Here is a 13,152-nt window from a genome sequence, read left to right as displayed (position 1 = left end):
TTACCAATCATTGCCATATTAAAATCAGTCAAATCCTTAAAACCCAACCCACCATTGTCTTTATGGGCACATACTTTATCCCATGATTTCCAATGCATACCTCTTGTGCTACCTCCTGGACTCCACCAAAATTGGGCGACTGCACCTGTGAGCTTCTTCACTGTAGTTTTCGGCAACCGGTACACAGACATCACATGGTTTGGCAAAGCCGTAATCACTGATTTAATGATCACCTCTTTTCCACCCTTGGTAAAAAAACGAAAGGTCCATCCATTAACCCTACTATTCAGCCGTTCTTGTACAAAGCCAAATACTTGTACTTTAGAGCCACCTAGACTTTCTGGCAGTCCTAAATAAGATCTCATTCCACCTAAATTCTGGATTCCCAAAATATCCCTCAATTCTTGACGGCTAGCCTCTTCAATCTTATGTCCAAATTGAATGGAAGATTTCTGAAAATTAATTTGTTGCCCTGAGACAGTTTCGTATTCCTTTAGAATCGTGAGAATAGTCTGACACTCCTCCTTTTTTGCCTTGCAGTAAAACAAACTATCATCTGCAAATAACAAATGAGAGATTGCAGGGCAAGCTCTTGCCACTTTCATACCAGTTAAATGTTTCATCCGCTCTGCCTTTTTAATATTTGAAATTAATGCCTCCGTACACATAATAAATAAATAAGGGGATAAGGGATCCCCTTGCCGTAAACCTCGCTGGGGGGTTATAAGACCCCGAGGTTGCCCATTTATAAGAACCCTGTATTGGACTGAGGAAATACATTCGCGCATTAATTTGATCCAGTGAGAATCAAAACCCATTTTGTAAAGGAGAGCCTCAATGAAGTTCCACTCTATCCGATCATAAGCCTTGCTCATATCTGTTTTAATTGCCATAAAATTATTCTGACAAGACTTATTGGCTCTCAAACCATGAAACATTTCCTGTGCAATAAGAATATTATCTGAAATTAGCCTTCCTGCCACAAAAGCCGATTGTGTTTCCAAAATTAACCTGGGAAGACAACTTTTCAATCTTTGACACAAAACTTTCGATATGATCTTGTAGCCAACATTACAAAGACTTATCGGCCTTAGTTCCGTCATCCTTGTCGGCCTCTCCACTTTTGGTATCATACAAATATTAGTTAAATTTATCCTTGGATCCAGATCGCCTGTAATCAAAAAATTATTCACCAGCTCCACCACATCTGTAGTTGAAAGTTTTGTAACATTTATGTATACATTTGAAGTTGCATATCAAACTAGATAAACCTTAAGTGAGAACATCACAACATCTTATAGTCTTTCATCGGCATCATATTTAACTGATAAAAATTCACTACATATAGTTTACAAGTTGATACAAACTACATCCAAGATTTACCATCTTCCTGTGTCAAAACTGTTTTGATCAAAAGACTTATCACAATGTAAACAAAAAAGTGATATACAAACATTAGGTTATTAGAGATTGGTTAGATATATGGAATTTCCGGGGAGATTATCAAGGGAGTACCTTGCAATTTCTATAAAATTTCACATATTTCATATTTGTATTTTATTCTCTTACTCTGAAGCACTATCTGTTTTACCACAATAATTTTGATTTCGAAAAATGAGAAAGTAGTTATATGTATTTTTTATATTATTTTGAATGATTAAGATGTTCTGGATCTGTAGCATGTACATCTTCTAAATCGATATCCAGACCATTTTCAATTCTTCCGACGTAACTTACACTATAATCATTTTATCTTGATAAAAAACGTTTTACTAAACCAAGCGCTCGTAGCTTGGTGGTAAAGGAGGTACAGCTGTACTGTCCGCCACTCGGGTTCGAGCCTTGGCCACAACGGATTTAACATCCCTTCCGTTGGGGCGCTGGATCCCTTTCGGGGGGATAGTTGGGAATGTGGCTGCCCAGATACCAGAGTTATCAAAAAAAAAAAAAGAACGTTTTACTATTGTTCTTTGTCCTTTGTTTTATAAGATCCAAGTGATTCATGCTCTTTCTAAATAGGAAGATCCATGAAGCATATTCAAACATGCTCTTTCTAAATAGGAAGATCCATGAAGCATATTCAAACAAAGATTTGTTAGACCGGACTATTGTGGGCTTTTGTATTTATTTTTATTTATTTTTTTTCCTATGAGCTATGAGACTAAATAATAGTTATGTAAGAATTAAACAAAAAAAAAACAGTTATTATGTATGAATTATTTTTCTTTTGATCATTTAAAAATATAAAATGAATTAATATTTAAAAGGATGAGAGACCTTAAAGACACTAAGAGCACCTCCATCGGTGTAGTTTAATACAGGTTCTAACCAAAAGCAAAAATAAAAATAAATGAAAAATGCTAAATAAACAGAGAACCGCTGCCAAACGTGGGCTTTTTAGAATCAGTAAGACACCCTAACGTGTCATCTTGTAATTGGAACGCACATTAATGTTTCTCTCCTTCGTTTGTGCGAAATCAGTTTTCTTTCTCCTCCATTCTCGAAGACTCCGCTTCTCTCTCGAATCTCATTTCGATCTCTTTCTCTGGTAGGTAAAATCATCCTTTCGATTTCGTGAATGGGAGAAGGAGGAGGATCAAGATCTTCGACCCCATCGAGCTAACACCGAAGAAGGATGATGGTAAGCCTGGGGAGGAGGAAGATCACAGGAAGAAGAAGGTGAGGAAAGAAGCTGCTGCGACCGCGAGAACCTCTGCGAAAGATGCTGCAGCGAGGGCAGGGGATCCGGATGAGGAGAAGTATAGGTTGGGGTACGGTGTTGCTGGTAAAGGAGTGAAGCTTCCTTGGTACGTTGAGAACAAACGTGAGTATGAAGATAGAGCTGGTGGTGAAGGGGAGGAGGAGGAGGATGGTGGACGTAGGAGTGAATCTAAGAAGAAGAGTGGGAAGAAGAGCTTGAAGGAGCTGAGGGAAGAGCGGTTGAAGAGGGAGAGGGTTGAGAAGGAAAGAGAGAGGGCTCTTTTCATGAAACAGAGCCAGCGAAGCGGTGGCTTTTCACGTAGGTGAGAGAGCTTCTTCTTTATTTCTTTTTTGTTCCCAAGTGTTGCCTTTTTCTAGGTGTACTTATATAGATTAATTCACACTTTATGATCAAGTTAGTATCCAAACTTATCGTTTGTACTTCATTTGTGTTGATATAGTCATGGTAGATAGTTTTGGAGTGTGATAATAATTTACCAGTTGCTAGACTCGAGCATATTTTGCTGTTTAGGAGAAGCATGGTTGTCTTAATTTTATTGTAGCAGCATTTAGACATTGAAGTTGGAACTATGTGTGTGATATGTACACTTGTGTCAACATTTGCTTCCTGCTCTAAAAGTATTAATAGTACACGATCATGAACCTGGTGGCAATTGAATTTTTCTCCATTTACGCTGATAGATTCATGGTAGATAGTTTAGAATGCGTTTTGTAGACATGACAGTCTATTGTCATGTCCTAAATACGTTGAGGACCGTATGACACTGCTAGTTTTTGTGGTGCTTGTTTCTGTAAGTCTGTACAGAAGCTGCTGTTTGCCCAACTCCTTGTCTTCAACACTTCCCTATTGATGATAAAAGAAATCAGAACCTCGTCTTTTTAACACACTAATATGATCACCATCATGAAGAAGAGTACAAAAATGAATGCTCGGAAATAAATTAGTTTGTGAAATGCATACATGCGATGATTAAATCACAAGGATGACAAAAAAAGATGGAAAGGAGACTTGTTGCAGAGAGAACTCTATGAGATTCTACCATTGGAGGAGGGAAAATTTGTTTCCACTTACCAAGATTCCAAACTTGTCAAATCACCTTATTTACTCTTAATTTAATCATTAGAAATCATTAGAAGTCTTAATGGACGGAGGTGCTCTAAAGCAACGAGAAGGTTCCTCTATTGCTGAGTGAATTTCCTTTTCACCTAATTAACAGATATCGCGTATTATTATTTAGCTTTAGGTGAATTAATGTTTGCGCGAGGGTTTCAGATTCCGATAAAAAAAAAACTACATCTCTCTCTCTCTCTCATCTCCCGAAATCGAAATACCGAGAGACACCAATCACTCACGATATGGCGGCCGTAGGAGTCGAGGCGAGGCGTCCCGAGACAGCGATGGAGGAAACCTGCAACGCCAAGGGAGCGGTGGCGAAACAAGGGGAAGGGCTTAAGCAGTACTACCTCCAGCACATCCACGAGCTCCAGCGCCAGCTCCGCCAGAAAACCAACAACCTCAATCGCCTTGAAGCTCAGAGGAATGAACTCAATTCTCGAGGTCCTCTTTCTTCATCATCCCCCTTAACCCTAATTTTCGGATGGCTTTCGATTTCGTTTTCCTTGGTTGGGTGGCCATTGGGATCTTGGATCTTTTCTTGAACTGTGCCTAACTTTGTCTACTTCTGAGCTTTGATTTTTTTAGCAGAAATAAGCTTCTTTATTCAGATTGTTTCATCCCTACTGACTGTAACACATTTAAACTTACATAACAGTACATTGTTTAATTTAGTTTAGTTCACTGTTTAAACTGAATGCTTAGTAACACATTTAAACTTACATAACAGTACAAATGGTCAGAGGTTTAAGCTTTAGGGTTACATATCATAACAGTATTAATTTAAGATTTGAGGTTTTCTTATTATTTATAATTTATAATCAGTTATAATTTTGATACTTTTTGACACTTCGAATTCTTTTTCTGAAAACAGTACGAATGCTCAGAGAAGAGTTGCAGCTGCTTCAGGAGCCTGGTTCCTATGTGGGCGAAGTGGTTAAAGTGATGGGAAAAAACAAGGTCTTGGTTAAGGTACTGTGATTCTTTATATCATGTGATTTAACGTTAATTTGGCCTTGTATTGTTTTTTGTAATCTTGTGGACATAGCTATCAGTAAGGCTTAAACTCATCTTTTCTCCAGGTTCATCCCGAGGGGAAGTATGTTGTTGATATTGACAAAAGTATTGACATAAATAAGATCACACCATCAACAAGAGTTGCTCTCCGTAATGATAGCTATGTTCTTCACCTGGTTCTGCCAAGTAAAGTAGATCCGCTGGTCAACCTTATGAAAGTTGAGAAGGTTCCTGACTCCACATATGACATGATTGGTGGTCTTGACCAGCAAATTAAGGAAATCAAGGAGGTATGCTTACTTAGTGAAAGAAAAAAGCGCAGCTAAAAGGGCTATGCCTTTTGTTATTTCTTGCTTTATGATATTTTAACATCTTTACTTGTTCATCAGGTCATTGAGCTTCCAATCAAGCACCCTGAATTGTTTGAGTCTCTTGGAATTGCGCAGCCAAAGGTACACATGCCTTTCGGAGCTTCTTCTCTATACTGTAACGATGTTAAGTGGATTGTAGATGATTTTATCTTCCTTCCTTTCTAGGGTGTGTTGTTATATGGTCCACCTGGAACTGGGAAAACACTATTAGCTCGGGCTGTGGCACATCACACTGACTGTACGTTCATCAGAGTTTCTGGTTCCGAGCTGGTCCAGAAATACATTGGAGAAGGTTCTAGAATGGTCAGAGAGCTTTTTGTGATGGCAAGGTTTGCACATGCTAACCCCTAAAGTAGATATTTCAAGCATAGTAAACAGTAATGGGTAGGAAAAGATGGAATTGTCTACAAGTTTAATCTTCTTAAGTGACTGCACTTATTAGCTGAGGTGGACGTAGTGTTAAGTATTGAAAAGAATATGAAGACCATGATCTTTGTTGGTACTATTGTGTAGACAGCCTCAAGGATGAATATCTGTTTTAGAGGCATCGTGCCTACCATTTAGGCCACAGTACTAAATTGTCTGTTTGGAGCAAACAGAACTGTACACATCCATGAAGATGATTGTGTTGAAAAATACTATTGCTGATGGTTTATGGTTTTCAGGGAGCATGCACCATCAATCATCTTCATGGATGAAATCGACAGTATCGGGTCTGCTCGTATGGAATCTGGAAGTGGAAACGGTGACAGTGAGGTGCAACGGACTATGCTTGAGCTTCTCAATCAACTTGACGGATTCGAAGCATCAAACAAAATCAAGGTACGTGTAAAATGTGTTAAAGAAACCTGTGGCATCCTTATCTGAAAATTGTAGTCACACTCATTCATCCTCTTAAACGACTTACAGGTTTTGATGGCAACAAATCGTATTGATATTCTGGATCAAGCTCTTCTCAGGCCAGGAAGGATTGATAGGAAAATTGAATTCCCTAATCCAAATGAAGATGTAATTACTTATTTTCATATAATTGAGTTGCTTGACTGGATAGGTTTGGGTAGAACATGTTTGGCTAATGTGTATGTTTCTACAATGTGTTGCAGTCACGTTTTGATATCCTGAAGATTCACTCGAGGAAAATGAATTTGATGCGTGGAATTGATCTGAAAAAGATTGCAGAGAAGATGAATGGTGCGTCGGGTGCTGAACTGAAGGTAATATATTTTTTGTTCTCTCTCTCTCTCTCTCTCTCTTATACTTTTGGTTGTTACGGTCAGGCTGTGTGCACGGAGGCAGGCATGTTTGCTCTGAGGGAGAGGAGAGTACACGTGACACAGGAAGACTTTGAAATGGCTGTGGCGAAGGTAATGAAGAAAGACACAGAGAAGAACATGTCTCTGCGTAAGCTCTGGAAGTAGGGAGTCTCTTTGTTGTCTAGACCTGAGATATCAGAGCCTTTCTTTACTGTTTGTTGGTTCTTTCTGAAATCTTATCGTTTTGTTGTCTAAACGTTCTGAAAAACAAAGTTTACAAACATTAGTTTATTTTTCAAATGGTCTCAAGACATATCAGTTTCGATTTTTACAAACAAGTTATTTCTTTACAATATAGAAGTTTTCCAACTGAGTCATCAGATATTCAGATAAACGAACATACTATAATGTAGATCTTTCTATCCGACATAGGGAAAGTATTTTGTCGGGAGATGGGTAAATCAAATTCATTCAATATAGGCGGGCATAGAGGGTTATACATTTTCCTAGGACCTGAAAATTCGAACCTAAGCCGTCCAAAATCCGAAACTGAATCCAAAATTTACTTTGAAATGTCAATTTAAGTTTAAAATGGTTTAGTTTCAATTATATTTTAGATAAGTGACAGGTTTTGGCTAAATTATAGCCAGAAATATTTGAGTATTTATAAATATGAATATTCAGAACTTAATTTACATGAAACTAAAAGGAACCAATAACCAAAAAATGAATCCAAATATTTTTTTTTTTGATCAAAAAATGAATCCAAATATTTAAGTCTTGAAAGATCCGATAAAAACTGATTTGAATCCGAACCGAATATCCAAGTATGCATGTGTAGGTAGACATTTGGGGAGTGTACCCAGATGAGACAACAGCTATTTGAACCAGATTTTGGTTTAGGTAACGACTTGAGTGCTCATGTGTTAATGACTGATAAGTTTCGGCTTCCAATTTAAAATAAATTGGCCTTAAATTGGCGATAAGTGCAATGGTCCAAGTCTCTTATATATTACTTAAATCTCTTACGTATTTCCAATGTGGAATATTCTTTTCAACACCCTCCCTCGAGATAATGGTAGCGTATAACCTTTAATTTTGTAGAATCCATCATACCCCCTCCGAAACAATGCTTTATTTTCTAGCAATCTCGGCGGAACTGGGCTTTCTATGGACCATCAGCTAATGGGATGATATGACCACTGTCCGGACCGGATTAATGGGTCTGAGTGTTGGACCTGATACCGTGATAAGTTTCTTGGGCTTCCAACTTAAAACCAATTGGCGATAAGTGCAGTAGTACAAGTCCCTTAATTGTCATACATAGTTCCGGTTAGGCTTGGGCATATTTCCCGGATCCAAACCGGTAATTACCCAAAAAATCGGGCTTCAGATCGGATTCAGATACAGGAAAATACCCGGTTGGATAAAGTTTAAAATTTGGTTGGGTACCGGGTCGGATAAGGGTAATATCCGAGATCCGTATGGGTATCCGAAAGACCTGAATTAAACCTTAATTAAGATAACCCTAATAATCTATTATGCTTGTTTTCATTTTGGAGATTAAAATTTTCTTTGGTTATATTAATGATTATGTTATGTTATTGTATTGTAATTTTAGTTATCTTGTTTATGTTTTTTTCGGATATTTAGAATATCTTCGGTTCTTTGGGATTATATTCGGTTCTATCGGGTTAAATGGTTTGGTATATACTAAGGACCGGACCAAATCCATTAATTTTTTGGTTACTTCGGATGTAATCGAATCTGACAGGTGCCGAACCGTATCCGAACCGGAATTTTAAATTATCCGATCGGTATCAATTTCTCTAGTTTAGAAATATCCGAAATCCGAAAATCTGACCCGGTTATCCGAATGCTCCGGTTCATTCAAATTTAGTGTCGTTATCTTCTTTTTTTATGTAATTTGTGTATTTTTTCTGTTGTAATCTCGACTAGGAAACGACGTCGCTTTAGATTATTACAATAGACAAAATTTCAGGAGGAATGCATCAACGAGCTTCTGTTTTGTTTGTTAACGATTAGAATGTATACAAAGATATCAACTCAACCAATTATATAAGTAAACAACCTCAAACTCAACTTATTGATTCAGAGTAGAAGCTTTACATATGAGACTTATCTATGCTTTAACTCAACTCTATGAATCAGGTGAGACGTGAAAGCAATATATCATTAGATATAACTTCTATTTAATACACAATCACTATACAAGTTTTGACTTTGCTATCATTAGTTATCATTAGATATATCAAAACGTTGGTTTCTAATATTTGACTTTGCTACACAAGTTTTCAACAACATTCTGACGAGTGACGAGCAACCATAACGGACCTATCCTTATTTATCCGGTCAATAAATCTAAGGAAGTGCGCAAAATGCCAAAGAGATAACTCTTTCAGTGATTCTAAGAAATATAAATACGAACCATATTCCAATACTTTTTGTGCGCATATTATATATAGTCGAAAGACTCAAAACTCGAGAGACTATTTCTACAAGAAGCTATACACCCAACTATACTACTTCAAACGACCACAAACCGATGTACAACTGGGAATCAATTATAACTATCATCCTGAGTGACAACAAGTGATCCATTAACCAACTCACAGTTCAAAAACAAAACAAAAAAAAGGAAGAGACAAAGGCAAACCAAGCTGTTTCTCCCTCACACGCTGTCACCACCGTCCCATTGGACGATCACAATCAGCAATGATTCTATACATTTTGATAAATCTGTTAGAGAGAAAACAAGATTCAATCACAACACAAGAGAAGATAAACTAACTGTTCACAGCTAACTTCTCTTAGACTTTCACGGCTAATTAATTCACATAGTTCTAATTAATGTCTGAACAGATCATAGCAACACATTGCAGATCTCTCATTACCTGAAACTTCAAGACGGAATAAGTGCCAAAAGTGTTATTGCTTATCAAAGCTTTGAGCATTTGTCAATACACATATGCTCAACTGAAGATGACAAACATTATTCACTGAAAATGAACCAATGACAAAACAGAAAGAAAGAAAGCAATATAAAACGGAGAAGACATCAAGATCTATTTAGATGTAAGCAAACAAACTTTATTTTATACTATTAAACCCCAAGTACCTCAGATATTACTAACCGGGACTTTGTCTCTTGCGGATTAGATCCAAACATTCTAAGAAAGCATATCCAAAAAGCTTTTGTCCAATCTACCATCCGACAACATATCCATAACCATCTCTACAGTGGAAGCATCTGAAGAGAACCCACAACTCTTCATTTCTTCTATAAGTTTAGCTGATGTTGCTAAGTCACCACCTAGGAGATGTGCCCGGATTATTGTGTTGTATGTACAATCATTCGGCGCAATCCCATCTTCCTCCATTTTTCTAAGCAACATGTTTGCTTCAGGCAGTGACCCTTTCTTACGAATCATTACGGTGAATGTCTTGACATTGGGCTTCACTCCTTTGAGAGGGAGGCTACAGAATAGATCCCAAGCATCATCGACCTTACTAGCATTGCACATCCCGTGAATGATGATAGTATATATACAAATATCAGGATCAATCTTACAATTGTGCATCTTTTCAAGTACTTCCAGGGCTTCCTCTAGTTCTCCATTGTCACACAACCCATCCAGCAATATTTTGTAGGTCACAGTATCAGGATTAGCACCTTGAGAAACCATATCTTGGAAGACTTCTTTGGCAACGTCAAGTTTTCCTGACTGACAAAATCCTTGGATAAGAGTGCTATAAGTGACTGTATTGGCAACCACTCCTCTCAGAGGCATTTTGCGGAAAAGTCTCATACCATCTTCAACCCATCCAGCCTTACAATATCCGTTTATAAGGATAATAAACGTCAAAATGTTAGGATCGCATCCCTTGCTAACCATCAGATCCAGCATCTTGTTGGCCTCATCTAATCGGTTCTCCATGTATCAAAGAAGTATATGCAATGGTATCAGGATCTATACCTCTTGTGATCATCTCATTGAACAACTCTTGAGGCTCAGTAAGCTTTCTCTCTTTCAAAAAACTATCAATCAAAGCACTGAAAGTGACAACGTTGGGGGTGATTTCCCTTGTAATCATATCCCTCAGCAACTCTGCACCGTCATTCCATCTTCCGGCACTACAGAAGCCTCCTATGAGAGAGTTGTAGGTAATGACATTAGCTTTGATCCCTTTGGTTTCCATTTCATTAAAAAGGCCAAGTGCATCGTCGAGGCTCCCATCTTTGCAAAGACTATCGATGATCATACTGTATGTGACTACTTGAGGCTTGACCTTTCTATGTTCCATCTTCCTGAGCAGATCCAAGGCCAATGCAATGTTACCTGACTTGCACATTATATTCAAAATCGGACCATAGGTAGCTCCATCGGGTTGACATCCGTTTTCCACCATTCGATCTATCAAAGCCATAGCTTCAGACACTTTACCTTGGAGACAAAGTCCATTGACAATAGTGTTAAGCACAATGAAATTTGGAATAACATCCATTTGCACCATCCGTTCAACTAATTCCACAGCTTCAAAAACTTTACCCCCGTGACATACACCGTTTATCAAAGTCGAAAATGTGACTGTGTCGGGATCATATCCAAGTTTCAACATCTTACCCATAACAGCAAAAGCAAAACCAAGTTTCTGGAGCCTGCAGAAGCAATTGATGACAATGTTTAGCGTGTGGATACCATGCGCAATCCCATTTGCTTGCAGAGACGTGTAACACGAGAAGATGCTGTTTTGTTTTGGCCACTGCACTAAACAGTTTACTGAAATCTACGATTCTAGGAAGAGGTCGAGATCGAAAAACAGAGAAACAGCATCATCTTTCTTGATACCAAACAATCCCACTTCTCAATCTCTCTCTGTAGGAGAGATTTCTATTGCTGCTGACACCGCTAGAAAAGCCTCGTTCGCAGGCGAAACACAAGAACTCGTATGAGCTGTGGAGTAAAGAAGTTCTCAGGGTACCTGTCTCCAGCAGAAGAGGCCCAACAGATCTCAACGCTTTGGCACTCCGAATCCGAGTCATCAACATCGTTCCTTTTCCCCAGCTCAAAGCTCACACTGTCTTAATGTCTCTAAACCCTCCCGAAGAGCCAAGACACGAGCTTTCAGTGACAACGAACACAAGCGCAACTTTATCGACCAAACCGATTCAATTTCATTCAACCGGTCTGAATCAAACCGAATTATACGAGCAATTTCGTCGGAAGTACTATATAATACAAGAATTTAAACCGAGATTAATTGAGTTGGGTTTTGACTTGATGCTGATCTGGGTATTAGTCGATTTTTATATGCCTATTTATTAGGGAAAATTGGATAAATGGTACACTTTGAACTTTTAAAGTGTCACAATAGTATTTCTGATATTTTGGGCAATTTTGGATGTATTTTACCCTTATTTTATGGAAAAAATAGTAAATCGAATTTTAAAAATATTAAAAAATATGAAAACAATTGGAAACATAATTATGAAAATATACATGTTTAAATTTTTTTTAAAAAAAAGTGGAATCATATTTTATTTCATCTTCTAGCTACAGTTACAATACTCATTCTAGTCATCTACTTAGTCTAGAAATCAGATACTAAGTTTTATACATAGATATATTTTCGATATACAACGTAACCTATCTTTTCTTATATATTCTAACCAAGGCTAGGTTATGTTACGTTATAATCAAGAAAGATGTCTTCAGTACACTTTCAGCTTGATAACGACATATAGCCGCAAAGCAGTGATATACCTTATCTATATTTTGTGCCATGATATGTTCTGTCTTTTACCTTATGTGGCGCTTAGGTGAGAATATGCTCCACATCTACTCTACTGTGTTCTGACTTACCTAGGTTATATATTCTACGGAAAATCCGAAAATATGGAAACTTCCATATTCGGTTAAAGATGTTTCATAAATGTAAACTAAATCTTCCCTAAATATCTCCAAGAATATTTTCTCCCACGTTTTTCTCCTTCTCCCACGATCTTTTGTCGTCGTTCTTTGTGTTTCTCTCTTCTTCATCGACATAATCATCTCTCTTTTCTCTATCAATACAACATGGTTCTAATCTATGTTAAATCTAGTGAATAGATGTGTAGTTGCAGTGATGACTGGAGTTTCGTGGTAGACAAAGAAAGGCGTGGTCGAATGGTAACATTAGCAACTACTACTACGTTGAAGCAGCTCAAGATCATGGTGTGTGAGGATTATGGGGTGGACCATAATGCCATTAATGTCGAGTTCAGTTATTCGTTGTTGAATCAAAGAGGGAATCCTCCAATTATTATCACCAATGATCGGCAAGCATCTAATTTTGTGGCTATGCAAAGAGGGAATCATATGCAAAGAGGGAATCGTCTACTACCTTGTGTGTGATGTTCTCTGTTTCTGGTGTAAATCAAAAGGAACGAGTCAATATCGATTTGAATAAGGAGCCATGGGATTCAAGTAATGTTGAGGATGAAGAAGTTCCTGAGATAAATCGAGCAGAGTTTGTGAAGCCGTCAAAGGAGTCTTGTGTTAGAAGAACGGATCATGTCGCTGCGGATGGTTGCGGTGCTTTAAGGAGTGAAAACATTGAACTTTGTCAAAACATTGGAGACAGTGATAAGGATGGTCGAGCTTGGAGAGGAGAA

At 37.8% G+C, this 13,152-nt stretch overlaps 2 protein-coding genes and 1 pseudogene across 2 annotated transcripts; 2 read left to right on the top strand and 1 right to left on the bottom strand.

Annotated features, from left to right (window-relative positions):
* Positions 1–1,614: 1,614 nt before the first annotated feature.
* LOC106315149 lies at positions 1,615–3,027 on the top strand. Its single transcript, XM_013752907.1, has 2 exons — positions 1,615–1,622; positions 2,589–3,027. Exons 1-2 carry the CDS (start codon positions 1,615–1,617, stop codon positions 3,025–3,027), a joined length of 447 nt encoding a protein of 148 aa, XP_013608361.1.
* A 929-nt stretch (positions 3,028–3,956) lies between these two features.
* On the top strand, positions 3,957–6,801 carry LOC106312916 (26S protease regulatory subunit 8 homolog A). The gene is made up of 9 exons (XM_013750609.1): positions 3,957–4,279; positions 4,710–4,807; positions 4,918–5,142; positions 5,242–5,304; positions 5,389–5,552; positions 5,889–6,045; positions 6,133–6,231; positions 6,327–6,437; positions 6,501–6,801. Exons 1-9 carry the CDS (start codon positions 4,078–4,080, stop codon positions 6,639–6,641), a joined length of 1,260 nt encoding a protein of 419 aa, XP_013606063.1. The 5' UTR covers positions 3,957–4,077; the 3' UTR covers positions 6,642–6,801.
* A 2,611-nt stretch (positions 6,802–9,412) lies between these two features.
* Positions 9,413–11,681, bottom strand: LOC106313803 (annotated as a pseudogene).
* Between the last annotated feature and the right edge of the window lie 1,471 nt (positions 11,682–13,152).

Source organism: Brassica oleracea, chromosome C9 (assembly GCF_000695525.1).
Source record: "Brassica oleracea var. oleracea cultivar TO1000 chromosome C9, BOL, whole genome shotgun sequence".
Classification (NCBI taxonomy): Eukaryota; Viridiplantae; Streptophyta; class Magnoliopsida; order Brassicales; family Brassicaceae; genus Brassica; species Brassica oleracea.
Note: the sequence above shows the minus strand (reverse complement) of the source record. Positions and strands in the feature narration are given on the sequence as shown.

Excerpts from the sequence above, each read along its gene's own strand:
- LOC106312916 (XM_013750609.1), top strand. The coding sequence starts at position 4,078 with ATGGCGGCCGTAGGAGTCGAGGCGAGGCGTCCCGAGACAGCGATGGAG. Across the intron at positions 4,280-4,709 it reads GAATGAACTCAATTCTCGAG|TACGAATGCTCAGAGAAGAG; the intron begins GTCCTCTTTCTT and ends TTCTGAAAACAG. Across the intron at positions 4,808-4,917 it reads AAAACAAGGTCTTGGTTAAG|GTTCATCCCGAGGGGAAGTA; the intron begins GTACTGTGATTC and ends TCTTTTCTCCAG.